This window comes from Blastocystis sp. subtype 4, assembly GCF_000743755.1.
Source record: "Blastocystis sp. subtype 4 strain WR1 chromosome Unknown seqid_0013, whole genome shotgun sequence".
NCBI classification, from domain to species: domain Eukaryota; class Bigyra; order Opalinata; family Blastocystidae; genus Blastocystis; species Blastocystis sp. subtype 4.
The window spans coordinates 39,669-63,657 of record NW_014569534.1 but is presented as its reverse complement, the minus strand read 5'-3'; the positions used below and the strand labels follow the sequence as shown (position 1 = coordinate 63,657).

Here is a 23,989-nt window from a genome sequence, read left to right as displayed (position 1 = left end):
TACAATGAATCCCAAGAGTGGCAAATATTGTGACTATTTCGATATCTCGAGTAATTCTTGATCCTGTCTGTTATCTAGGTGGATCTGTAGTGAAAACAATGAGTCAGTATGGATTGGACCTTCTTAACAACGAAGAGGATCAGGAGATTTGTTTTGGAGTGAATATTGCTACAAAGCTAGGAGCAACAGGTCTTAATATGAAGAATAACTCATTAATAGAAGACTCTCCTATGGGTATTGTGGTACGTAATGTCGCTTTCAATGATATATCTCCGATGATGGTTCCATTGAAAAAGATGAAGTATCTTGATGTTGATATCTATGTTCCAAATAATCCGATTGCTTATCTAGAAAAGGAATTTGAACAGGGTAATGATGTAGGTAGGACTAGTTGATGACGATGTAGGCTTTACAAGAGGTGAATATATTTGAAGAAACTGGGTGCAAACGGTCACTATGGAATAAGGTACAGTATGATTGTGAATGTTACCATAGTGCTTGATTGAAGGCGATCCTGAGTTTGCTTCTGTTTGCGTCGATTCACCGTTTGAATGGACTCAAGATATCGAGAGGATTATTCGTGATCCAGAATTCTATGTTTAGTTGCTTGTTTGATTGATTACCCAATTGTACGTTTAGTGATTCCTTGAATTTCAATAACACTCTTGCTTCCTCGATACAGATTTTGTTGTCTTAAACAGCATTTGTCATGACAGTTGAGAACTTTCTCTCCTCATCAGTGTGTCATTGGGAGGAACTTGGTAATCTCATAGGAGTTGGAAGTATATAGTTCCATTCCAACCGAAGAGAAGAATGTAATCGACCGTTTGATTTCGCAACTGGAATCTCTTCAAGATGACGTTGCAACTGCCAAAGCAATAGCACGAAGTGGTATTTTCGTTTTATCATTCTTTATGACCTAGAATTCATCAATTTAGAACAAACCTATATCGATTTGGAGAGCCAATTCTTGGAAGTCCGAAAGAAACTCGGTGAAACTGAAACTGAAAATAGAGAACTTCGTGAACAAATTGCTACTAGTTTAAAGAGAGGGCAGCCAGTAGATGTAGCTCTGTTTTCCATTTTGTTAGTAGTAGGTGAATTTTGACTCATTATTGTCGAAAAAAAAGCGGCTGGAAGAAAAAGTCTATGAATTGACGAAATTGCTTCATCAGAGCCAAGATGAGTCTTGGAATCTAAAGAATAAGGAATCTGAAAGGCAACGAGAACTCCGGGTTCTCCAGTCTCAGTTTGAAGAAACAACAAGGCAATGTGAAGAAGTTCCTCTGCATACTTGTTTTCAATTCTAGCAAAAGCAGACCATTCTATCTCTTCAGAAGGATCTCAATTCTATGAACATGGAGAAAACGACTATTCAGCTTCAGCAAACAACTTTACAACAACAAGTTGATGTTTTGGTAACTTTATGGATGCCTTTTGAATGTAGACTTCTCGTATCAAAGATAAGGAAGCAACCATTGCTGCTCTTGAGTCCTCCTTCTCTTCGGAGAGTTCTTTGTGGAGTCAGGATCGTAACCGATTCGTGCAAGATCTCTCAAAGGTAACAGCCTCTGAAACAGAAGCGAAACGTCATTTAATGACAGTGAAGCAGGAAGTCTGTGTTGACAACGAGTTTAATTCGTAGTTGGTCCTCTTACAAGCCCGATTAGAGGAGTCAACAAAGTCCTTCTATGCTACCAATGCATCTCTCACAGAATTGAAGTCTCGCTCCCAGCAGGCCTTACAAGATCAGAGCCATCTTCTCAAAGCGTAGGTTCTAAAGGTGGCTAATGAATGTAGGAAGGACGAGTTGCTGGTTTCGACACAGAATCAACTGAAGACACTGCGGTCGATCACAGACCAGATGCAAGAAGCCCTGGAGGATGCAGGAAAGGAACAGCAACAACTCCGAGAAGAGTATGCAAAGATGAAAAAGGAATTAGAAGAGACTCAAAGAATACGAGATCATTCTGAATCAGTACATCATTCGATTCAGGAAGAGACGAATCTTATCTTGAAATCCTTGCATTCAGATCCTGAGCATATGAAGGAAGAACTGGAACAACATGGTTTACGAGCAGTCGATTTGTATGCTCGCGTTGTGAAGATGGAAGAAGAGTGTTCACGACTTGAACGAGCTAAGATTTATGCTGAAAAGTGAGGATGACTTGGAGATGTGATGTATAGTCAGTTGGATCGCGTATTGAAGGAACTCGAAGACAGAACACCCTGGATTGCTCAGCTAACCCAAGAACGTGATGAATTGAAGGCAAATCAAGATCGTGTTTCAACAGTGTATGCAAGTCTGTCAAGTGAGATTAAAGATAAACAGAAGGAGATTGCTTCATTGCAGAAGGAGTTGAAGAGAGTTCAAGCTTCTGTCGAACCATTAGAGAAGGTAGCAAAGGATATGCAAGCACAGTTACGGAGTGTGTTACGCCAACGAATTGATGTGATGACGGGTGATGATAAGACGGTACTGTATTCGAATCTGGATGAACTTCTTGAGAGCAATCATGCTCTTTTGCTTCGTGTTTATACATTGGAACAACAACAGACAATGGAACCAAAGGAAGGTGAAGAAGGATCGCATCTGATCGAGTTGGAAAAGGCATTACAGACATTAAAAGAGGAGCGAGAGAAACAGGAAGAAAGTGTAAAGGAACTCATTCGTCAGCGGGATATGTATCGCATTTTGTTGACCCAAAATGCGTCAAATGCTACTCCACTACCTAAATCAGTCTCTCCTCCTGATCCTTCTCTTGTAACGGAAGTTGAAACACTACAACTCGAGATCGCAAGTAAGGGAGCTGAAATTGATCGAGCTCGTCGTGAAGCAGAGACTGAGCGACGTTGTGCGGCAGCAGCACGTGAAGAAGTGACTCGGCTAAGCAGTCTTGTATCGACAATGGAGATGAATGCTCAACAATTGACAGAGAGTTCAGCTACCCTCCAATCATCTCTCCAAGCCAAACAGCAAGAGTTGGATTCTGTGTCATCACGACTTCTAGCTTCAGAACATGCATTGAGTGAACTACGACAACAAATGGACCAGTTGAATATCCTAAACCAAGCACAACAAGAAGCTGAGGAGGGTTGGCGAGAAGAGCGTTCTCAGATCTTGCGTCTTGTTGATGATACAAAGCAGGATGCTTCTACTACAATAACGATGCTTCGTGAGAAGATTAGTTCTCTTGAAATGGAAGTCACATCGCTCCAAGAAGAAGTCTCTAAGAAACAGCAGAGAGTAGACGAATTGTCAACAGTCCAGATGAATCGACTTCAGGATGTAGGAGTGAAGAATGAGGTTGAAAGGTAGGCAGTAGAAAAGGAAAGGATTCTTGGAGAGCAAATGAACAGTTATAAGGCTCAGATCAAGGATTTGAAGGATCAACTGGCCTCACAGTAGTTACAATTCCATAGAGTCATGATTAGAGAAAGAGTCCATCAAGCAAAGGCAACTGCAGAATCTGAACAGGCACAGCGAGTTCATAATCTGGAAACAAAGCTTCAAGAGCAACTCTCGCTTCTGGCTGGAGGTGATTCTCAGGCTTTGGCAACAGCAATTGCTCAACAGCGTGAAACACAACTGCTTCTTGATAAGACGTCTTCGGATCTGAAGGCTACTAGAAAGGAAGTGGAACGATATCGTCAGCACATTGAAGAAGGTCAGGCAATCGCTGTTACTCTACAGGAGGAATTGAAACAGACCAAGGACTCCAATGCCAAAGCGATTATGGAGTTGAAATCTCAGTTGGCAGCCTTGCAAGTGGAGAAAACTGCTTTGGCACGTCAGGCAACAGAACATGAAGCTGAAGTGAAGAACTATCAATCCAAGGAGATAGAACATACCGCAATGTTGCAAGAAGTAGAAAGACAGTTGGAACAAAGCAAGAAGGATATGATCTCCCTTCAGAAGGATATTGAGACTGAACATGCAAATGTACAAAGTTTGCAATCTGATTTACGAGCATCAGATGAACGATATCAATCTCTTGTGCGTGCGAACCAGGAGAAGGAAGTTGCTTTGGAGGCTACTCGAGCTAGTCAAGAAGCTTCAGAAGCAGCTCGTGTGAAAGCGGAACAAGAGACTTGTGACTATCAGAAACAGCTGAATGTAAGTTTGATCTATGTCAGTAAGCAATAGGAAGAGAAAGAAAAACTAGCAGAATTGATGCTTCGAATCGATACATTGATGAAACACAATGATGTCCTGTACACACAGCTAGCAGATGTGGGATATTCGCTTGGATCATAACCTAGATAACTCAATCAACTCCAGCTTCGGAAGAGTCTGTTGAAGGACTTCGTAGCCTCCTTGTTCTAGTTCGGAGAGAAGGAGAATTCACTCGTTCTGCTCTTCAGACAGAACAGAGAAAGGTGGAAGAATGGAAGCAAGCTTGTCAAGCTTCTGAAACAGCTTTGAAGGAGGTTCTAAGTAAAGGAGATATTGATGAAGCTCTAAGACGTGAAAGCGAAGCCAAGAAGACAGTAGAAGAGACTCAAAAGATGGTAGAGGAGTTACAGAAGAATTATTCGGATCTTCAAGCTGTATTAGCAAGTACATCAACACGAGCAGAACAATTTCAAAAGCAGGTGGAGGAGTATAAATCGACTCTTGCCATGCAACAATCACAATCATCGAAACAGCTTGATGATATGAAGAGTTCTCGTATGGTATTAGAACAACAATTGAATACAACTCGTCAACAATTGACTATAACTCGTCAACAGCTTCAGGAATCTCAACAACAGTTCAATCTTTACAAATCAACACATCCAGCAGTGACACTTGAAGAACTCTCTTCGTTACAAGCTGCATCTGATCGCTTGAAAGGAGTAGAGGTAGAATTAATGCAACTCAAACAGATACAAGAAAAGAAAGAGAACAAGAAGCTGAAAGGGAAGTCAAAAGTAACTCCACTCATTCAAACATCTTCTCCTTCTCTATTCCAAAAGCGTTCATCTATTGATCTGTCTCTTCCTGCTGAGAAGCGTCTTTCGGTATCAGATGCTGACACAGTTCAGTCAAATCCGGGAGAGCCCCTAATATCACCTCCAGGGCAGCCTCTAATATCACCTCCAGTGTTGAATCCAGTACAACCTCCAGTATCAACTCCAAGACAACCTCTAGGACTGAATCCACTTCCACCTACCACTAAAACGAACAGTGAGTGATTCAATCAAAGTCTGAGTCGTAGAACGACCTTTCACTTCAAAGACGGTGGCCCTCATGAGAGTTCAATATCTGTTTTCGAAGTATATCTCTGATAAAGCAAAACTTCGAGATTCAATTATTCAAATTATCAATAAGAAGGATAACAACTGTTCATTCACTACGTTTTTGGATAATCTATACCGAAAGTAGGATTTTGTATATAAAGATAAGAAATAGACTTAAATTGAATGCTACTGTTCTTGAAGACATCAATTCTATTTCTTCTGAAGAAGACGTCAAACAGAAATTGGGAACTATGCTTTAGAATTTGATATGTTTGTTGATCATATTCTTACTATGGAAATGAGTGGTACTGTTAAATCTGTACTGCTGTTACTTTTTATTGTTGTGGCATTCGTTTTGTTTCAAGTTGCCACGTTTGTGGAAGTCAACGGTGTATTCTCGATTCGTCCCGTTCGCTTTTATATTTGAATTGATACATAGAATATGTCACTCTGGACGAAAGAAGACAGCAGTATTCAAAAGGAAATAGTATATGTTTGAGAAGAGTGAAAGTATGAGCAATAGGAAGGCAAGAAAGTGATACCCGGTCGGGCAAAACCAGCAATTGTGATTCTGGATGCGGAGAAACCAGCGGTTCAAGAACTCCCTCTTCCTACAACGAAATTGTCACCAACTACAGCTGTACCAGCTCTAACGAAAAAGGTATTTCATTATCCTGGGAATCGCAGGACTGCTTTGGTGATTGTTGCTTATAATCGTCCCCAATACCTTAAACGGACTATGACATCTCTTATTAACACATTGTCATCTCCACTGAACGATGTTATCGTCGATATCGTTTTGAGTCAGGATGGATACCTCACTATTTTAGATGATGTAGTTAAGGAGATGGAAGATCGAATTCATAAGGATTTGCCTCAATTCCAGTTTTCTCACATCCATCATACTCAAGAGAATAATCCTGGAGAGAGTGGATATCACAAGTTATCACGTCACTTTGGATGGTTTTTAGGACAAATGTTCGATGTGAAACATTATGATCAAGTAATAGTGTTAGAAGTAGTTATGATGTTCTGAATTCAGTGTAGGATGATTTGGAGATGGCTCCTGATTTCTTCTCTTACTTCGACAATACTGCTCCTTTACTTTGGAAGGATCCAACCCTGTTTTGTGTTAGTGCTTGGAATGATAATGGGCAGGAAGATCATGTTTCTGATAAAAGTGGTATTGAGGTGAGATGGTAATCCCTAGCTCGTCTCTATCGAAGTGATTTCTTCCCAGGACTGGGATGGATGTTAACAAAGAATCTTTGGAATGAGTTGGGATCAAAGTGGCCTCCAGCTTATTGGGATGATTGGCTTCGACACCCAGATCGTCGCCACAATCGGTCTTGTATTCGTCCTGAAGTATGTCGAACATACACATTTGGAGAGAAAGGAACATCAAATGCACAGTAAGAATAAGAAGTGAATGTGAATTAGATTCTATGGTCAGTATTTGAGATCAATCAAACTGAATGATGCATTTGTCGATTTCTCAAAACAAGATATGAATAAGTTAATGAAAGATGAATATGATGCTAATTGGAGAAGTATCATTGATCAAGCTAAGACTGTCTCTTCTCTAAATGAAATCCCTCCGAATTCACCTGAATCTTTCAAAATTCTTTATGAGTATACATCTAGGATGAATTCAAACATAGAAACAACAATATTAATCGTGGATTTGTATACTATGCTCGATCATTACGGATTATGACAGATGAGAAGGCAGGTGTGTGGAGAACTGCATATATGAAGGTGGTAGCTGTGAAATATCAAGGAACCCAAGTCTATCTAGTACCAATGGATGGTCCTAACTTTAACTATTGAAATGTTTGTTTTATGAAACACGGAATAGCATTTCTTTCAACTCATTACAGAAGCGATATAACGGGAAGCCCATCACCTACAAGTGAACAATGGATCTAACAACAACATTGTAATAACAACCATTTATGCCTGATATCAAGCATCCTCCAATCCCTTGAATTCCGTAGCTTCCTGCTTTATCCATAGGTTCCATTGTATCAACGTAGGCTAATCGATCGACATTCCATTGAATCTGTACCTTGGATAAGATCTGGAGATAGAGATGCCATGATGACTTCAGTTCTTTCAACGAATGTCTTTACAGTAGGTTCCTTTTCTCCATGAAGATGGGCTATTCCTTAAGTAACATCCATATGTCGACAAATTAATGTAACTCCACTAAATACGTTATGAGAACGACCACTCAGCTCTGTAAGCATGGCCTTGGCTTCATCCACAGAATGAGGCTTTTCTAGGATTCTTCCATTTAGTTCTACAACTGTATCACAACCTATCTATTAGAGTCTTGTCACAGTGTTCACCAATCACCAAATCTGGTGTCACCATAGTCGGATCCTTGGAAATTCGATTGTACACTTCAAATGCCTTTTCTCTTGAATTCGCTTGCACATACTCCTCCTACTTTACCAACCATAACTCATTCATACAGGAGTCATAGACAGTTTATCAAGGTTTTCTTCAAATCGTGAGACGTCTACCCTGAACTGTAATCCGATTTGCTTTAGAATTTGCAACCTTCGTGGACTCTGAGAGGCCAATATGATATTTCTATTCTTTATCATAACGCAAGTGTAACTACTTAGAATTGAGCTGTTTCAGGTATGGAAGGATCATATTGGAAACAAACAATGATACAAAAGACCCAAAATCCGGTCATGGTGATCGGGAATGGCTGCAAGAATTCCATCATTCTCCAAGAGTTTCCTCCCATGAGTGAAATCGAGTTTCTTTCCATGAAGATCAGTAACAATACCACCAGCTTCCTCTAATACAATGCTACCTGCAGCATGATCCCATACATTTTCCTATTTGAAATTTGGTACATACAACTACTTTGTAGGAGGGGTTTCGATTCTCCCTGAAATAAAAGTACGCCAGTCCTCGTGCAACAATAACATATTTGCACATACTATCAGCTTCAATGACTGGTTTTGTGAACTTGCCATCCTTGTAGAGACGATGAAACGTATTTGTACTATTGATTGGCTGCCGAGAAATGGTTGCAGAATAGATACAAGAAGGATCTTTCAATAGGAGAGATGTACTTAAAGGGCTATCAAGGTCATACAGAATACTTCCCTTTCCTCGAATAGCAACAGCCAAACATCCACCTTCATTAGGAGAACAACTGCAAGGTGAGGCACTGTAAGGAAGATTCACACAACCAACAACACCCAATACAACTGAACCGTCTGAGATGAGTGCAAGGCCAACTGAAAATTTAGCATGACTTATGAAACCTTTTGTCCCATCAATCGGATCGAGTACCTACAAGTGAGAACGATCCAGATCTACTACCCAATAGTTGTTTCTGATATCACCATCATAGTTGCACTTATCAAGTGTATCTAGAATCAAGTCAATGTCTTCTTTGGAATCCAATATCTCATTAACATAGTTCTGAACCATTATCTGCATCCCCTTATGGGATCGAAGAAGTTTAGAGTCTTCTTCAGCAATCATCCTAAACCTAAGCAAATCTAAAAATAAATACTTAAAAGCAAATTCGGAAATCTCCCGTTCCAGATATATGGCAATAGCAGCTTGAATGGCATAATCCATTACAGTCACAGGAGATTGATCATCTTTTTCTATTCTGTTAATTGTCGTCCATTCTTTCTACGTGAAAGGAGAATTAATATCGTACTTGAACCCTCCGGGCAACAATAGATGCTTTCTGTACAATATCCTTTGCCTTGCGTGCAACTTCCTCGAGATTCATTTAAAGTGATAATTCAACAGAATTTCTTATCAACAAACAAATTACTCGATAACTGATGGTGGTGGGGACGAAGGCCCAGAATATCCATAGAAGTTGCATTGCTTCCCCATTTCATAGACATGCAGCAACATCTCATCCCACTTTCCTTCTTGAACGAGTTGTAAATGTTTATAATACAATTCTAGAGCTGTCCTTGCATCCTCATTACTATCGTGATTACCTTCTTGAATATCTGTGTTCAGTACTACTTTGGCCAAATACTTCAACGATAATCTTCGGTGCCGTCTACATGAAACAAAAACAACAAAAACATACGGATAATAGTAAATGTCAACTGTATCGATAATCTGTTCTGGAGGAACATATATATTGATTGTATGAAAATCTTTTGCCACTATCCATTCAGCCATCCATTAATCCATACATCCATGTCCTACAAAGATGCATCCACGATCCACCAAGGATCGTAAACGCGAATAAGCCTCCTTCAGAGGGACAAGATAATGTTTACTATGATGGATTTCCAAATCTTCCTGTTTCAATCCACTAAATCGAGTCAAATAATCTGCCACGGGATCTTCACAGAGAATATAATCGTCCACAAACACTTGAAGATCCCGAGTCAGACATGTCACACGACCCAATCGCAAGTCTGCTTCCTTACGTACAATACGATGACCATCAGGAGTAATATCAGCCTACATATCGTACAAGTTCTTATTCCCACTTGTTCACAGTTCAATGCAATGAATTCACAGTCAATTGATACAAGATCACCACGCCCAGGAAGAGCATCGGTCGAAAGCATTCGGAAAGTCTGAGGAACGTCAGGAGCACCAAGAGAAGATGATGAATAGAATGGAGGTGGCGGTAATCGAGATGGAGCTGTGAGTAATGGAGTGAGTGAGTCTTCAGGGAAATCTTTGCACTGATAGACAAGACAGATCGGTGAACGCCAGTCCTCAGTGAACGCGAGCGTCTCTTCAAGAGTGGTTTCTGTGATACAGTAATCATTGAAGCAGAACCATGTCTCTCCTGTTTGTACATGTGTTGTATGAAGAAGAAGATGAGAGGACATGGGAGAGACAGGAGAGGGTGTGGAAGGAGTAGGAGAACGAGGCGTTATATCGTCCGTGACTAAAGATAGAACACTAATGATATCATATTTCATCCCTTGATCTCCTTCTGTTACTGATACATGAGAATCTTGAAGTTGTAGTGAGAACGAAGGCAAGAAATAGTCCCGTTTTTGTTTCCACATCTAGTGTTTATTTTCTACAATAATTTGAACTTGACTTGTTGTGGCTGACGCCTGACCAATCACGATCATAATGTATTGAGGGAGAGAGGCAACAGATCGATCACTTATATTCTCGCCATCATGATGACAGACTTCACACCAGCTATTTGTCTTGGTTTCGCCACAAAGCGATCGTTGAATGACTTCAGTGAATGGAGTGACTTCAGAAGGCCAATTCAGATCCAACACAAAGGAAGAGTTTTGTTTCGTAGTGATATGACCTTGAGGACAACGACAACTCTGAGTAGAAGCAATCCCAAACAAATTGAACAGAAGTTGATAAGTTGAGGACTTCTTGATTGGTTGAATCATCTGCTTCTTTCGAGGCAAAATGTCCTGTTCCAATTCTGTCATAATTCGATTGATCGCAAAGCGAAGAAAACGCTCAGCACGACTATCAATAACACATCTCTCCTATTCGTACAGAGCAGGAATTCCATCAGGATCATCAAGGATACCAAATGCTATAGAATCAGGACGATGAGCAAGCATTCGATAAAAGTTTGTTGCATGAACTACTGTTCCTTGTGGCTTGTTCTTCAATCCATTTTCAAGACCCTGATCAAACATCCGAAAGAGAAACTTCAGTTCACATGAAAGACATAAAGGATCTGAACACGTATGAACAAGAATAAGTGTTCGAATAGCAGGTAAACTCCATAGAAAGAAGACTTCAGCATTGAGATAACTATTAGGAATATTATTCTCTAATCCAACAAACGGAGTTCTAGAATTTATATGGTCAAGAGGAAACATACTGATTAAACAGAGTGTAATCAGTATCATAGAATCCAAGATGATTCAACTTCATTTCTTTGAAACGATAATTCGTGGGTACAATCGATTTAGCTTCTTCTTCCTTTTGTTCACCTTGCCACAAACGTTGTTGTTGGCGTGGATCTACAGTACAGAGAAGATTCTTCTGCTGGCCGTAGAGAATAGAGTTGGGAAGGATTCGTTTCTTAAGCTTGATTACGTGCTGAATACTATCTCCTCGAGTGGAATTCTCAAGTAACTAGTGATTGAAGGGATTTTAAGGGCCTACAGAAGGATCAAGAACAACAGGAGTTCGAGGGATATCAATTAGCGAATTGGGGAATGACTCAGTTGAAGATACTCGACTTGACTCTTCCACATTTGAATGATTTCGAGCAACCACAGTTCCTGTTGCACAGTTATCCAGAGATAATGATAATGTTGGATGTGATTGAGGAGTTGGGAAGATATTGGAATGCTGATTCGCCTAGAAATGAAACTAAGAGTGGAGTAAATACATGCCAGTGGATACAATTTGCACATACATGAAGACCACCTACTACAGACACGCCACAAATGACTTCCTGAGTAGAGGATACAGCAACACTTGTAATAATCTCTCCATCTACATTGTTCAACTATCAATTATGAATTATTTAGAGAAATACAGTCAGTCGTTGTGTTTCCACAAGACCATTCATAAGACTGAAGAGTGAACATTCGCCAGTAATATCACTCACAACAAAACTACAACTAGGTTCATCGACCACAGAAAGAGAACTGATATTCGGGAGAAACCGGTGTGAATAAGGAAGAATATCAAGAGTACGAGAGTCAAAGATCTTCACAATAGTGTTTGGTATCGTCATTGCCTTCTTGGACACATAATCAATTCCTAGAGAGATGATGTAGTTTCCCTGAATATCAACGTAAAACTTACAATTACGAGTTTGATCACCTTCTGCGTCGTGATAAGGAAAGCATTGATTGAATCCAAGTTCTTGTTCATTCGGGGATCCATTAACACGATATCACCGCTTGTAGCTATGGAATAAAAAAACTGGAATTCGTACTTCCAACTAAGGATCCGATTCCACTTGAATAGATACAAGAACCTTGATCTTGAAACATCCGCTTTTTCTTCTTTCCTGAAGTTAGATCGAATGTATAAACGCCGTCAAAGTCTCCAACTAGAGAAAGTAACGTAGTGGATCCATCCACATCAGCGAAGCCAGCTCGGTAATGACCGCTGTCAGGCATCTCATATCCAATTCTGACTCTAATAGAATTTGAAATCCAATTACTTTCCTCGTAAAAGCCCTCCCTGGTTGTAAATGTTCATTCCGTTGTCTGTGACAGTAATTTGACCTCTACTAATCATAAAATCTCCGTGATATTACATTGGAGTCGATTGCATACTATAAATACAGCGATTCGGGATAACTTCGACAGAACACTGCAACTGAAGATTTGATAGAGAATATCCTCTTAAGAAACCCTACCAATGAAATTAAGATGAAAATACCTTCATTTTGTGAAGAACACCACAACATCTCGTAGCTTGGATCAATTGAGCATCCTATAAAAGGAAATGGTATGGAATTATAGTGATCGTAATTCGATACCACCCCCATGTATGTAGAGGGAACCATCCCCGGATTTGAAGGAGGAGGGTATCCAAATGGAGAGTGATACATGACAGAATCTAGATTCAAATTACGAATAGAAACATACACGACACAAATGGATTCTTGAACAAACAATGAACTAAAACGACTTAATCACTCTCTACTCGCAATGCAGTAGAGCACGTCAATCTCTCACTCGTTTTCAGTTCATCCAACAACTTTTCCTTCTCATCATATACATCCCACAACTACAACTTAAATTTATTCCCTACTTGTACTTGAATATATCCATCGGAACTTCCTGTCGCAATTAGGGGTGTATCCGTTCCCTCTCGAAGCAACATGGTGACGGTACGCAAACGGAATTGGGTGTTCGCTTCAATAGTATAAATATCCCTATATTCATATGTTCAATGCACAACTACTTTCCACCTTTGTCATAAACATGAATCTTCTTGTCATTCCCCACTAAAACGATATCTCCATTCTATCAATCAGTAAAAAAGATATGATTTACAGGAAATATAACCATGTCATTGAATCCCTGTGGATTTAATAACTGGAATAACTGTTCTCCATCACTGATCTTGTATACACAGCACATCTTGGAATACAAGACTGCGTATCTAGAATGAAAACGAATCCGTGAAAGTACTCTGAACCATCAGGACTGAAAAGAATTTTAAAGGCCTGTTCTTTGAGCTTTCGAACATACCCAAGTCGACCTTTAATGAGATTCCACATACGCATAGTATTATCAGCTCCAATCGACAGAGCAACTTTGTTTGAAGGATGAACACAAATCGACGTTACGGCAGCTCTAATGAAAAAAAATAGCAAAGGTAGTACTTGTGACTACCAAGGATATGGAGTTTAGTCCAATCCTCCGTCTTCCATACTACAATCTTACCATCTGCGCCACCACTGATCAAGAATTCAGGACCGGCAAATTGTAACGTGGTAATATCCCCCTGATGAAACAGGATTGTGCCTACCTCCTTAGCTTCTTTCAAGTTGAAGAGACTACATCAACAACACGAATTTGAGCATACCGAATAGCTTCATCCACCCCTCCAGATAGGAGATATGGAATATTCTTAACAACAGTTGAAGCAACCGACTTTACAGATCCAATGTGGGTTTCGACAGCATACCTATTTATAACTGCATAATACTCCTTTTTATACTCCAATATCATGGAATAGCCGTCATCTACCTTATGAATAGTGTATCCAAGTAAACGTCCCTCATATCTAAACGATAATAATACGATTCATTTTCTCTCACGTTCCAAAGAAAATAGTATTCATTTGACTCAAGAACAATCGTTTTTGTGGATCATCATCGAGTGAGTTGACCTGACAATTTGTTTCTATTTAGACTCAGATGGATGTACTCTTTATTCTCTTCTTGTCGTAACCCTTTGTAGACATAGGAAATGGGATGGATTCAGTGGGCCTTTGTGTACCAACAGTATCAGACATGAGAGCGAAATGGAGTGGACGACCCTCAATAAATGAACTAACGGGGAAAAAGAGTATTTTGGATTTCCGTTTGAATTCAATAATTCTGCGATGGATGAAGTTTCTACGGATTGCAGTATGTGTACACTCTTATTGGTCACTCATCAAGAAATCAACTTCCTTGTGTTGAAGCATCTCCAGCAGTTTGCTGACAAACTTCCTTCATTGAATATTTTGAAAGATGAAATGGTATGCGGTTTCCTTTTTGATATTTGAGTGTTCAGGAAAAGCAGCATCTCTTCGGCGATTCGGTGGATCTGGACAATAACACACGACCGCTTCTATTTGAAGATATTTCCAATCTGTATCAGGATATTACTCCTCGCCAACTCACTGCATTAGTTGAAGAAGGCGTGAATCATCTCGTTACTGAAGGAGCAGAATCGAAAGAAGATGTGGATATTCTCCGACCGATTGTAGATGTGGGCTATCAAGATTCTTTTCATTCTTTAGACTTCAACACTTCCTTTGCCTCTCAAAGCATTCTATAAATCATTGTATGACTGCCGTATATTTAATATCGTTATGTAAATGTCTAGTTGTTGATTACTGCAAATTACTCTCAAAGGAGAATGAAACCAAGCATCAAATCCGTGATTGTATCCAAAATGGAAATGATGAGGAGACTGTTGTTGAGACAACCCGTTTTGATGTTCCTCTTGATATACCAGAAGGGTACATGTTTTTAGAATATTTCAATTTCAGGAGCGGCTTAGGTATTATTCTCTCTCCAAATGAGAATGGAGTCTACATCAAAGCATTCAGTAGTGGTCCAAGCCCTGCTCGAGACAGTGGAATGATTGAAGTTGGGGATCAGTTATGTGCTGTGAATGCAACAGAAGTAAAAGTAACTACAGATGCCAAACGATTGCTTACAGCAGTATTGATTGGTATTTAACTTAAGTAGTAGTGTCGAAATCCAATATTAACTCTATCTCGACTTGCTAATGTAACTAGAAAACGTTCAGATGGTTATAGGAAGTCATTGGGAGATATTACAGCACGAATTTCATTAATCGAAACATGCCTAAAGGATCGCTATACGTTCCCGTATACACCTGTATCGTAGGAGTCATTCAACAATGATGAAACAGTTTCATTACATGTAAATACGAAAGACGACTTGGTCGTGAGTACAATACATCGTTACTCACTCCTTTGTGTATTGTAAAGCGTTTGCATGTGAGTATGGTTGGATGATATTATCGTAGCTGCTACGCATACTAAGTGGTCATAGCAATACTCCGATCTATGGATTGGTAATGGATCATACAGAACGTTTCGTGTTCACAGGAGCTGATGATCATCTGATTAAGATTTGGGATGTACACACAGGTAATCTGATGTATGTGCGATTGAGAAAATGAATGGATAGTCGAACTATTCGGGGTCATCACAGTAAGATTACAGATCTGGCAATTAACAAAAACAACAGTGTGTTGATGAGTAGTAGTGAGGATGGATGGGTTATGTTTTGGGACATCACACCTCTTACATATCCCTATCTTCGTCACACCGATGTAGCCTCATTTCACTTTTTGGCGTGTTGTTGCAAACACACTCGTTTCATTGCTCAGTTGCGTTACGATGAAAATACAGATTTGTTGTTTTCCGTTGCTGATGATGGTTATGTGCGTGCGTGGAATGTATGCCAATTGGATCCACTTTATCATCGCATTAATAAGCCCCTTACGGATACTGATTTGTGCGTTTTGTCATTCAATCATGGCAAGAATGGATACACTCCTGAATCACGAGGGCTGGAGGTAATGCAACGGGACAATTCAGTTCTTTTCTGTGATATTGACCCATGTAGCAAACTCATAGCAACAGGGACTGCTGATGGAAGTGTATGGATATGGAGACTTCCTCTAATCACGCGAAATGGAAATGGAGCAAGTCGATGCGTAGGAAAAGATAATGATATAAAGTGTAGTGGTCGGAAATCGAGTGTTATGGAATGCTTGTGACTGTATTGAGAGGCCATACGAAAGGCGTAGATACGGTGATGTTTTCTCATAGTGGAAACGATCTTTTGACTGCTTCAGAAGCAGAAGGAAATGCTTGTATCTGGCGTGGCAGTAATTCCTTTAAGGATTGTCAACCAGTGGTACTTCACTGTGAAATCAGTTTTCATTTGATGCAATCAATGACTCATAGACTTTACGAAGTGCAGATCGAAAGTGAAACTCTCCAACTGTCTGTGGTCGATAGATGATGCATCAATCATTACCTCATCCTGGCTAAAACGAGTAGAGAAAGGTGTTCCAGTATTTGAAGTGGATATTAAGGTGTGGAATGTGAGTACTGGTTGTATTGAAACAGTCTATAATCGTACCGATAAGCCTGTGTTAGAGGGTCCTGTAGCTAACATGTATCTTCATCCTGAATGTCCCTGGATTCTTATTACGTGTTGTTGGTCAGGAAAGATTTGTTTCTGGGATCTTAAGGCGCAACGACTCCTGCGAGTGTATGTTGTGAATGTGGTCTTTGAGATAGATTGAAGAATGAACATAAGATGGGTCACAGTAATCGCTATTTCCTTAATGATCCTGTACCTGTGTTAGACTCACGAGTTGGGGTGAAAGAAGGAATTATCTGTGCAGTGGATGATGACGGATGTCTCTCTCTGTACCCACTTTTTAGGAAGAATGAATACTAGGTACGGTCTGGATACAGACGAGAACTATCGATATACACCCATGTGTCAGTACTTTGCTACTGATTATGAGAGTCTTTTAGAGAATACTTGGATTCCTATAGACAGTAACTCTAAGCAGCTGGCTGAAAATGTTCCTAGTGGTCCTCTTCTGGACAACTTACGTATGCCTTATCAATTCCACCAGCAACGAAATATCCCAATACAACAGTGGTTGGAGCTACGTGAGAGGGAAGTGAAAGCGAATGACAAGAAGATGGAGGAAACGGCTCAACAAGAACGAGTAGAGAATTGCGTAGAAAGTGAATAATAGGCAATGCATGATCAAACAGAAACTGCATTACGTGTAGCAGTGAATCAGGATCTATTGGATGAAATTGAGGAACCTGAAGAACCTGTAGATGAGCCTGATAATGAAGAATTCAGTCTCGATCTATCTGAGGAAGAAGAGGAAGAAGCATTATCGGAAGAGATTCCAGACAATGAGAACCAACGATTGTCGACTACAGAATATAGTGTTGGAAGTACAACACGAACTCGGCAATCCCGTTCATCTCAAGCAACGGATATTTATAGTCGTCCTTATCGAACTACAAGCTCTCGACGAAGTGACCATCACAGCGAGGAAAATGATATGATAATAGCAAGCGAAGATGATTTGGATCTACTTGATGATGAGGGTGACTTTGAACTAAATGAAGAAGAGGAGGAGGAAGTATTAGAAGAAGAGGAAGAAGAGGAAGAAGAGGAAGAAGATGATATATTGGATAACTTTGATGATAGTGAAGAAGCTCCCATGATAAAAACACGCCAATCAAGGCCGAAGAAGAAAAAACCAACGCCAAAGAAAACTTCAGATGAACAAGAACCACCTGTGATTGTAGACATCCAGAGATTCAGGCGAAAACGTCGTGTTTTCACACAAGAAGTATTGGACTCGTCGGGTGTAACTGTTAATCCTGTATGTTCAGTGTGTCATCACAAAGAAGATGACTCTTTAGGAGGTTTCCTGACTCCTGTTCCCTTTGTTGTTAAAGACCAGCGTGTCTTTATTCATGTGGCTTGTGCTCTATCATCTCTGGAAGTGGCTCGCTCTGCTTATCATTTCTACAATATCTTCAAAGCCGTGAATAAGGCAAAGAAGATTCGATGTTGTGCTTGTAATCATTATGGAGCTACTCTATTGTGTTGCGTGTCTGGTTGCCTTAAGTGAGTTCATAATAAGGATTTGATTCATAGTCGATATCACTATGGCTGTGCAACACGGCTGGAGATTCTTCCAGAAGCATTGAAGTCTTATCCTTATATCAATCCAACAGATCTTTTTTTATGTCCAGAGCATCAACAGTATTCAAATGATGCTCTAATTAAGGCTGTTCCTCGCGTTCCCAATGTCTATGAACGCGATTGGCTACGTCAAGCAAGCTACTCCAAATCGTTTATCCCTCAATTGGGTGACTATGTTGTCTACTTTCCTCAAGGCCATCTGCAGCATCTTCTTGAATTTGGAGATCCTGATCTTCCTTTCGCCACATTCTCTTGTTGTGTCTGCCAAGTCATTGAGCAGAGATATGCCTTTCCCCATCATCTTTGCTGTTCCAACTCGATTCTCTTGCAGCTGAAGTTGCAAGTAGTGGCCATTCCAGACCCTGAGTCACAACACTCCGATTCTCCAGTTCAATCATTCGTTGGACTTCCATCAGAGTTGAAGATTCCTTCATTCCAAGTAACACTTCGGAATTGCAGCTTACCAGATTATCTGGTGGATTACGATACATACATAGAAAGAATGAAACATCAGTGGAATGTTGGTGATCATTTTGAAATGGAATTCATCGAAGAGTAAGCCCGAGATAATGAATTCATTGTAGGAACAATTCTATTACACTGTATGGAGGAACCATTCTCCGTTTTTGTTCCAACCCCGCATGGCGAGGTTCGGCATGGGAAGCAGCTGAAATTCGTTGGGATAATGAAGGAGGGTCGCAGATCATCAGTCTGTTTGAGACAAAGGGAAAAGAAGTCGTGTATCGAAGTATCCCCCAGTCAGTTCGCGAGAGTATTATTCAGCAGTTAAAGGAGATATCGGAAGAACCCTATGCAGGTGGGATAGGTGATGGAGTGTGAGTGTAGGTCCATTTGTTGTTGCCGTACCTACAGAGGATCCTGAACTATTGTTCTATGATGCCATGATTCCTGTGAAAATGGAACTAGAACTTGTATTAGCTAGATTAGAGAATAAGTAAGGAATATAGGAGGTCTGTGATATAGTTACTATCACTCGCGTGCATCACTGGAGAGTGACCTTCAGAGAATCACAGAGAACTGTAAGATTTATAACGATGCAGAGAGTGACTTGGTGCATTGTTCGGAGCAGCTATTAGAAACGACTATGAAAGCAGTGGCTGAATGCTTTGCTTCCGTTAATGATAATCCATTATCATTCGAGCAATATCATAAGGATTCGGTGATAGATTCGACTGTGACTTTTATGATAACCTGGTTACAAGAGTATTGTGAACCAATCAAAGATCGAATAAGCTCTTCACTACCTCCATACATCATTAATCTTGCCTCAAAACTGGCTATTTGTCAACGACCTTTGTTTATGTCTTCATTGCTAGAGAAGCAAGCTATTCATTATTATCGAACTGGTACTGAACTTTTTGTAGGGATAGGAAATGAAGCATGATGGCTAGAGTGATAGTTATTTATTCCTTCGCACCGTTTCGACTTTGTGTGATTGGAAATTTAGTGAGGATGTATTAAAGGAAGTGATGAAGACCCAAGGAGCCGATGTTGATGTGTAGATATGATTGGATGGAATGATAAATAGAACTATCTTTGACAAGCCAGTGGTTCAGGAGCCGGTGGCAAATAAGGAACAGGTGTCAAAGCCAAAAAAGGAACAGCCACCAAAACCAGAGCCCAAATCAGTTGTTAAACCAAAGCTACAGATTAAGGTACGTGCTCCTGTCGAGAAGGAATTAACAGGAATGGAGAGTGATGATGAGTTTAAGGAGAGTGAAGAAGAGTATGAAGAGAGCGAAGAATTATTGAATGAGTCCTCTTTCGATTCAGCTGATGAAGATGAAATGATAACTCCTCGACATAAATCGACGAAACGATCTCGTTTTGTTGAAAGTTCAGATGACGAATTCTCCTTTTCACCAGATACGGATTCGGCTTCAAAACGGAAAAAGTAATATTATACTATATAATTATGTGTTTCTTAATCAGATTGCCTATTCTAGGAGTTAATGGTAAAGAATGATAATATCATAGGAAACACAGAGTCACCCATATACTCTTAAAGAATGCTATTGTTGTTTCTTGGGAATGCTGAGTCAATCGTTTAAAGTGATTTATGTGTGTTTGATAGATCTATAGTTTCTGATGGTAAATCAATTGTCGTCACTGACAATGAGGGACAGGCGATGACTCATTACACTATATTCCAGAGACGATAATACCACCTATCATGTGTCAAGTACAGTCACAGTGGAATCAAGAGTATTATTCCAACCGTTCTGAGGGTCTGGTATTTTATATGAAGGGTCTAATGATTTACTGGGACAGTTTTTTCTAATAAACTGAAAGTGTGATTGTCAAAGTGAGTAAAGACCGGCATAATGAGAACTTCAAATAAGACGGAAGCCCTGAAGTTGTGTTGAAGATCTAGTCAATTAGAGTCCTCAACTATCACATCTTCGTTATGGTTACTATGATTCCTCTGCTTGAAAGAACAGTACGTGATTAAGAGAATCTAGCTGTATGTGATGATATTAGTTATCCTATTGTGAAGTATCTGGATGGTTCTCACTTGTCACGAGAAGTGATGATGCGATCACTCTTGAAGAGGATATGGATAATTATATGAAAAAGAGGCTTACTCCCATCCTTCCTTGCTTGGGAAAAAAAGTAGTAGATAAAAAGGGAAGGAATCACATCGTTCTTTAACAGTTTAATATGATCTGAAAACAACTCATTACGATCCTTTTTCATGGTACAGAGAGTAATTTGTATCATCCTCTGCATTTCAGTGATTGTAATGACTGCTGTCTGTAAGAATCGTTTGAAGTAATCAATGAATGCAACACAGGAAGAAGAGCCTTCTGCAAGTAGGATCTCTAGTGCTCAATATAAGTGTTTGTTGGATTAATGACCAGATAACAAACCATATGTATCCTTTCATATCCGTAAGTAGGAGGATCTTTGTCATCAGGTACTCCTCACCAAATCAACTCTAAGTGAATTACGACAAGAGTGACCCAATTGGGTCTGTCGCAAGAAAGTAGAATCAGACAATTCTCGACAAAAACGATGGCAAAGACGAAGCCGAATGGAAATTTGAAGAATGAAAGTATTAGTAGATGGAAAGAGATAATCGAAATAGAACCAGAGGCAGAGCGTAGAGTAATTGCCATTGCGGAAATTGTGAAGATGCTTGTAGAGGTGACTCTAGTGTACAATGGTTATAGAATAGAATTATGATGCAAAACGGGAAATTAACATCACACGATTTGTTTCGGAAACTGCTCACAAGTATGGACTATCTGCAACTCCAAAAGCATGAATGATGAGTTTTAAATTAATTTTAGATGGTTGATATTATCGCTGCTATTCCCGAGAATTACAAGAACCTGTTAACACCATATCTCAAAGTAAAGCCAGTCCGAACAGCATCAGGAGTTGCTGTTGTGGTTGATATTATTGTTATCTTGTTATTTGCAGGCTGTCATGTGTAAACCTCATCGTTGTCCCCATGTTGCATATACGGGAAGTGTCTGTCTCTATTGTGCAGGAGGTCCAGATTCCGATTTTGAATACTCAACCCAGTCTTATACTGGTTATGAGCCAACAAGGTACAAAGCCTCTCACTCAACTTATTCTGTAGTATGCGAGCTATTCGATGCCGCTATGACCCATATATCCAAACACGTACTCGTGTAGACCAATTGAAACGTCTTGGACACAGTGTTGATAAAGTGGAGTTTGTAGTGATGGGAGGAACCTTCTTATCCCTTGATCAAAAGTATCAAGATGAATTCATCATGAAATTACACGATGCTCTTTCAGGCCATCATTCTCATAGTGTAGAAGAAGCTGTAAAGTGATCCTTGATATTCATAATAATGATCAGATATGGAGAACAAAGTGTTTCAAAATGTGTAGCAATCACCATTGAAACTCGTCCTGATTACTGTTTGAAACCCCATTTGAATAATATGCTTCGTTATGGTTGTACTCGTATTGAGATTGGTGTTCAAAGTGTATACGAGGTGAATCTCTGTTACAGACTTAAGTAATAGGATATTGCTCGTGATACAAATCGCGGACACACTGTAGCTGCTGTGTGTAATTCTTTTGAGCAATCAAAGGATTGTGGTTTTAAGGTTGTTACACATATGATGCCGGATTTGCCTAATATGGGTTATGAACGAGATCTTCTTGGTCTTAAGTTGGAGTAGTGGATTCAATGAACAGTAGAGAGCTTTTTGAGAATCCTGCTTTTCGTCCAGATGGATTGAAACTGTATCCTACATTGGTGATTCGAGGAACAGGATTATATGAACTATGGAAGAAGGGAGAGTATCGTAACTATCCACCTAAGTAGCAAATAGAGAGATTGATTCATTGTAGTATGCTTGTGGATCTCACAGCACGAGCTCTGTCTTTGATTCCTCCATGGATGAGAGTATATCGTATTCAAGTAACTCTTTGCTTGTGATATGATGAATAGCGTGATATTCCAATGCCATTAGTGACATCAGGAGTTGAAACAGGAAGTCTTCGACAATTGGCATTGCAAAGAATGGCTGATTTGGGTTTGGTATGTCGTGATATACGTACTCGTGAAGTTGGAATTCAAGATATTCACAAGAAGATCCAACCATCAAAAGTAGAGTTGATTCGTCGTGACTATACAGCAAATGGTGGCTGGGAAACATTCCTGAGTTATGAAGACACAGAAAAGGACATTCTTATTGGATTGTTACGTTTACGAAAAGCAGGGTAAGAATGAGAGGATGAGTTAAAAGCAGACCAAACGTGTTTCGAGAGGAATTGAAAGGGAATGTGTCGATTGTTAGAGAGTTGCATGTTTATGGATCAGCAATCCCGATTCATTCTCGGAGTACTTCTCAATTCCAGCATAAAGGATATGGAACATTGTTAATGGAAGAAGCAGAACGTATAGCTCGAGAAGAACATTTCTCTGATAAAATCTCTGTGATCTCTGGAGTAGGAACTCGTCATTATTATCGTAAACTTGGTTATCATTTGGATGGAGTATATATGTCAAAGGAATTGAATACTTTGTCTGTTTGTTGCTTATTCAATATGATTAAAGAAACACACATATACCATATCACCTGGTGGCATTGGTAGAGGTGGAATAGGACGAAATCGTTTACTATCATGTCCCAGAAATGTACTAAGACTACTTGGAGTACCCAATAAAGATGTATCTGGTGTGGTACCTTGATCTCGAATACTATAGGGAGATCCATCCACAAGAGAAAACTCAGATAATCGGGAAGACCTTCTAGAAAGATTAGGACGATCTGTTGAATCCGGTGGAATGAGTGAATTCACAACATGACGAACCTGCTTCTTAACTTCTTTCGATATTGTGGCTGAAGGTAACACCACTTTTTGGATATCATAAAATGTTTCCAATACTGCTTTACAGAGTTGTGTTGACAAATCAACAATTCTATTTGTTACCATCATCATTATGAACTACTTTCCATATAAGAGAGACTCTCGATATCCAGAAGGAACAAACTTCATTGCAACTGAGTTAATTAGTTTATCAAGCTTGGTATAATTCACATCGATAATACTCTGATTATGCTTTGCATTTCGAGAAGCCTTAGTAAATCGTGTATACTTCATCATACTTCCCTACTTGTAAAAACAACCCATTATTCTTCACATAAGCCTCTATCTTCTTCATTAGAGCGGTAATCTTCATTTCTTCTCCTATCGAAGTTTTATCCCAATAGTCTTCTCCACGACACTGGAAATAAACATTTCCTTTAACGAAATCCAGAGACATAGATGGAAGAGTGTCAGCAAATGACTGGTATTCACATGCTAGAGTATTGTCGACCACCAATCAAC

The 23,989-nt window shown here is 39.7% G+C and overlaps 8 protein-coding genes across 8 annotated transcripts; 5 read left to right on the top strand and 3 right to left on the bottom strand.

The window, feature by feature from the left end:
* Positions 1–709: 709 nt before the first annotated feature.
* On the top strand, positions 710–5,483 carry JH06_0638 (hypothetical protein; the record flags this gene model as incomplete). The annotated part of the gene is made up of 15 exons (XM_014674242.1): positions 710–739; positions 774–891; positions 924–1,060; positions 1,098–1,280; positions 1,311–1,406; positions 1,448–1,615; positions 1,646–1,770; positions 1,801–2,157; positions 2,188–3,289; positions 3,320–3,405; positions 3,436–4,117; positions 4,148–4,234; positions 4,264–5,170; positions 5,202–5,364; positions 5,396–5,483. 15 exons carry the CDS (start codon positions 710–712, stop codon positions 5,481–5,483), a joined length of 4,329 nt encoding a protein of 1,442 aa, XP_014529728.1.
* Positions 5,484–5,665: 182 nt separating this feature from the next.
* JH06_0637 (alpha-mannosyl-glycoprotein 2-beta-n-acetylglucosaminyltransferase-like protein) lies at positions 5,666–7,053 on the top strand (the record flags this gene model as incomplete). Its single annotated transcript, XM_014674241.1, has 6 exons — positions 5,666–5,710; positions 5,747–6,241; positions 6,271–6,406; positions 6,434–6,635; positions 6,664–6,855; positions 6,885–7,053. 6 exons carry the CDS (start codon positions 5,666–5,668, stop codon positions 7,051–7,053), a joined length of 1,239 nt encoding a protein of 412 aa, XP_014529727.1.
* Positions 7,054–7,063: 10 nt separating this feature from the next.
* On the bottom strand, positions 7,064–8,995 carry JH06_0636 (septum formation protein MAF; the record flags this gene model as incomplete). The annotated part of the gene is made up of 11 exons (XM_014674240.1): positions 7,064–7,129; positions 7,160–7,260; positions 7,292–7,384; positions 7,415–7,543; positions 7,575–7,671; positions 7,701–7,821; positions 7,909–8,078; positions 8,107–8,541; positions 8,572–8,737; positions 8,768–8,892; positions 8,927–8,995. The coding sequence occupies 11 exons, from the start codon at positions 8,993–8,995 to the stop codon at positions 7,064–7,066; spliced, it is 1,572 nt and encodes a 523-aa protein (XP_014529726.1).
* Positions 8,996–9,036: 41 nt separating this feature from the next.
* JH06_0635 (hypothetical protein) lies at positions 9,037–12,468 on the bottom strand (the record flags this gene model as incomplete). The annotated part of the gene is given in 14 exon segments (XM_014674239.1): positions 9,037–9,280; positions 9,311–9,389; positions 9,420–9,693; positions 9,723–10,256; positions 10,275–10,689; positions 10,720–10,983; positions 11,054–11,310; positions 11,341–11,538; positions 11,570–11,689; positions 11,720–11,968; positions 11,998–12,095; positions 12,167–12,330; positions 12,356–12,421; positions 12,452–12,468. 14 exon segments carry the CDS (start codon positions 12,466–12,468, stop codon positions 9,037–9,039), a joined length of 2,979 nt encoding a protein of 992 aa, XP_014529725.1.
* Positions 12,469–12,828: 360 nt separating this feature from the next.
* On the bottom strand, positions 12,829–13,989 carry JH06_0634 (P21-activated protein kinase-interacting protein1-like protein; the record flags this gene model as incomplete). Its single annotated transcript, XM_014674238.1, has 9 exons — positions 12,829–12,927; positions 12,952–13,075; positions 13,105–13,166; positions 13,209–13,305; positions 13,335–13,499; positions 13,529–13,702; positions 13,732–13,833; positions 13,855–13,932; positions 13,967–13,989. The coding sequence occupies 9 exons, from the start codon at positions 13,987–13,989 to the stop codon at positions 12,829–12,831; spliced, it is 924 nt and encodes a 307-aa protein (XP_014529724.1).
* Positions 13,990–14,253: 264 nt separating this feature from the next.
* JH06_0633 (hypothetical protein) lies at positions 14,254–15,100 on the top strand (the record flags this gene model as incomplete). Its single annotated transcript, XM_014674237.1, has 5 exons — positions 14,254–14,391; positions 14,427–14,618; positions 14,656–14,710; positions 14,742–14,877; positions 14,908–15,100. 5 exons carry the CDS (start codon positions 14,254–14,256, stop codon positions 15,098–15,100), a joined length of 714 nt encoding a protein of 237 aa, XP_014529723.1.
* Positions 15,101–15,464: 364 nt separating this feature from the next.
* On the top strand, positions 15,465–18,707 carry JH06_0632 (hypothetical protein; the record flags this gene model as incomplete). Its single annotated transcript, XM_014674236.1, has 9 exons — positions 15,465–15,547; positions 15,578–16,109; positions 16,139–16,331; positions 16,363–16,472; positions 16,494–16,672; positions 16,702–16,833; positions 16,865–17,144; positions 17,175–18,070; positions 18,101–18,707. 9 exons carry the CDS (start codon positions 15,465–15,467, stop codon positions 18,705–18,707), a joined length of 3,012 nt encoding a protein of 1,003 aa, XP_014529722.1.
* Positions 18,708–21,462: 2,755 nt separating this feature from the next.
* Positions 21,463–23,251, top strand: JH06_0631 (hypothetical protein; the record flags this gene model as incomplete). Its single annotated transcript, XM_014674235.1, has 9 exons — positions 21,463–21,564; positions 21,596–21,726; positions 21,759–21,974; positions 22,005–22,143; positions 22,174–22,328; positions 22,352–22,474; positions 22,505–22,574; positions 22,605–22,876; positions 22,906–23,251. 9 exons carry the CDS (start codon positions 21,463–21,465, stop codon positions 23,249–23,251), a joined length of 1,554 nt encoding a protein of 517 aa, XP_014529721.1.
* Between the last annotated feature and the right edge of the window lie 738 nt (positions 23,252–23,989).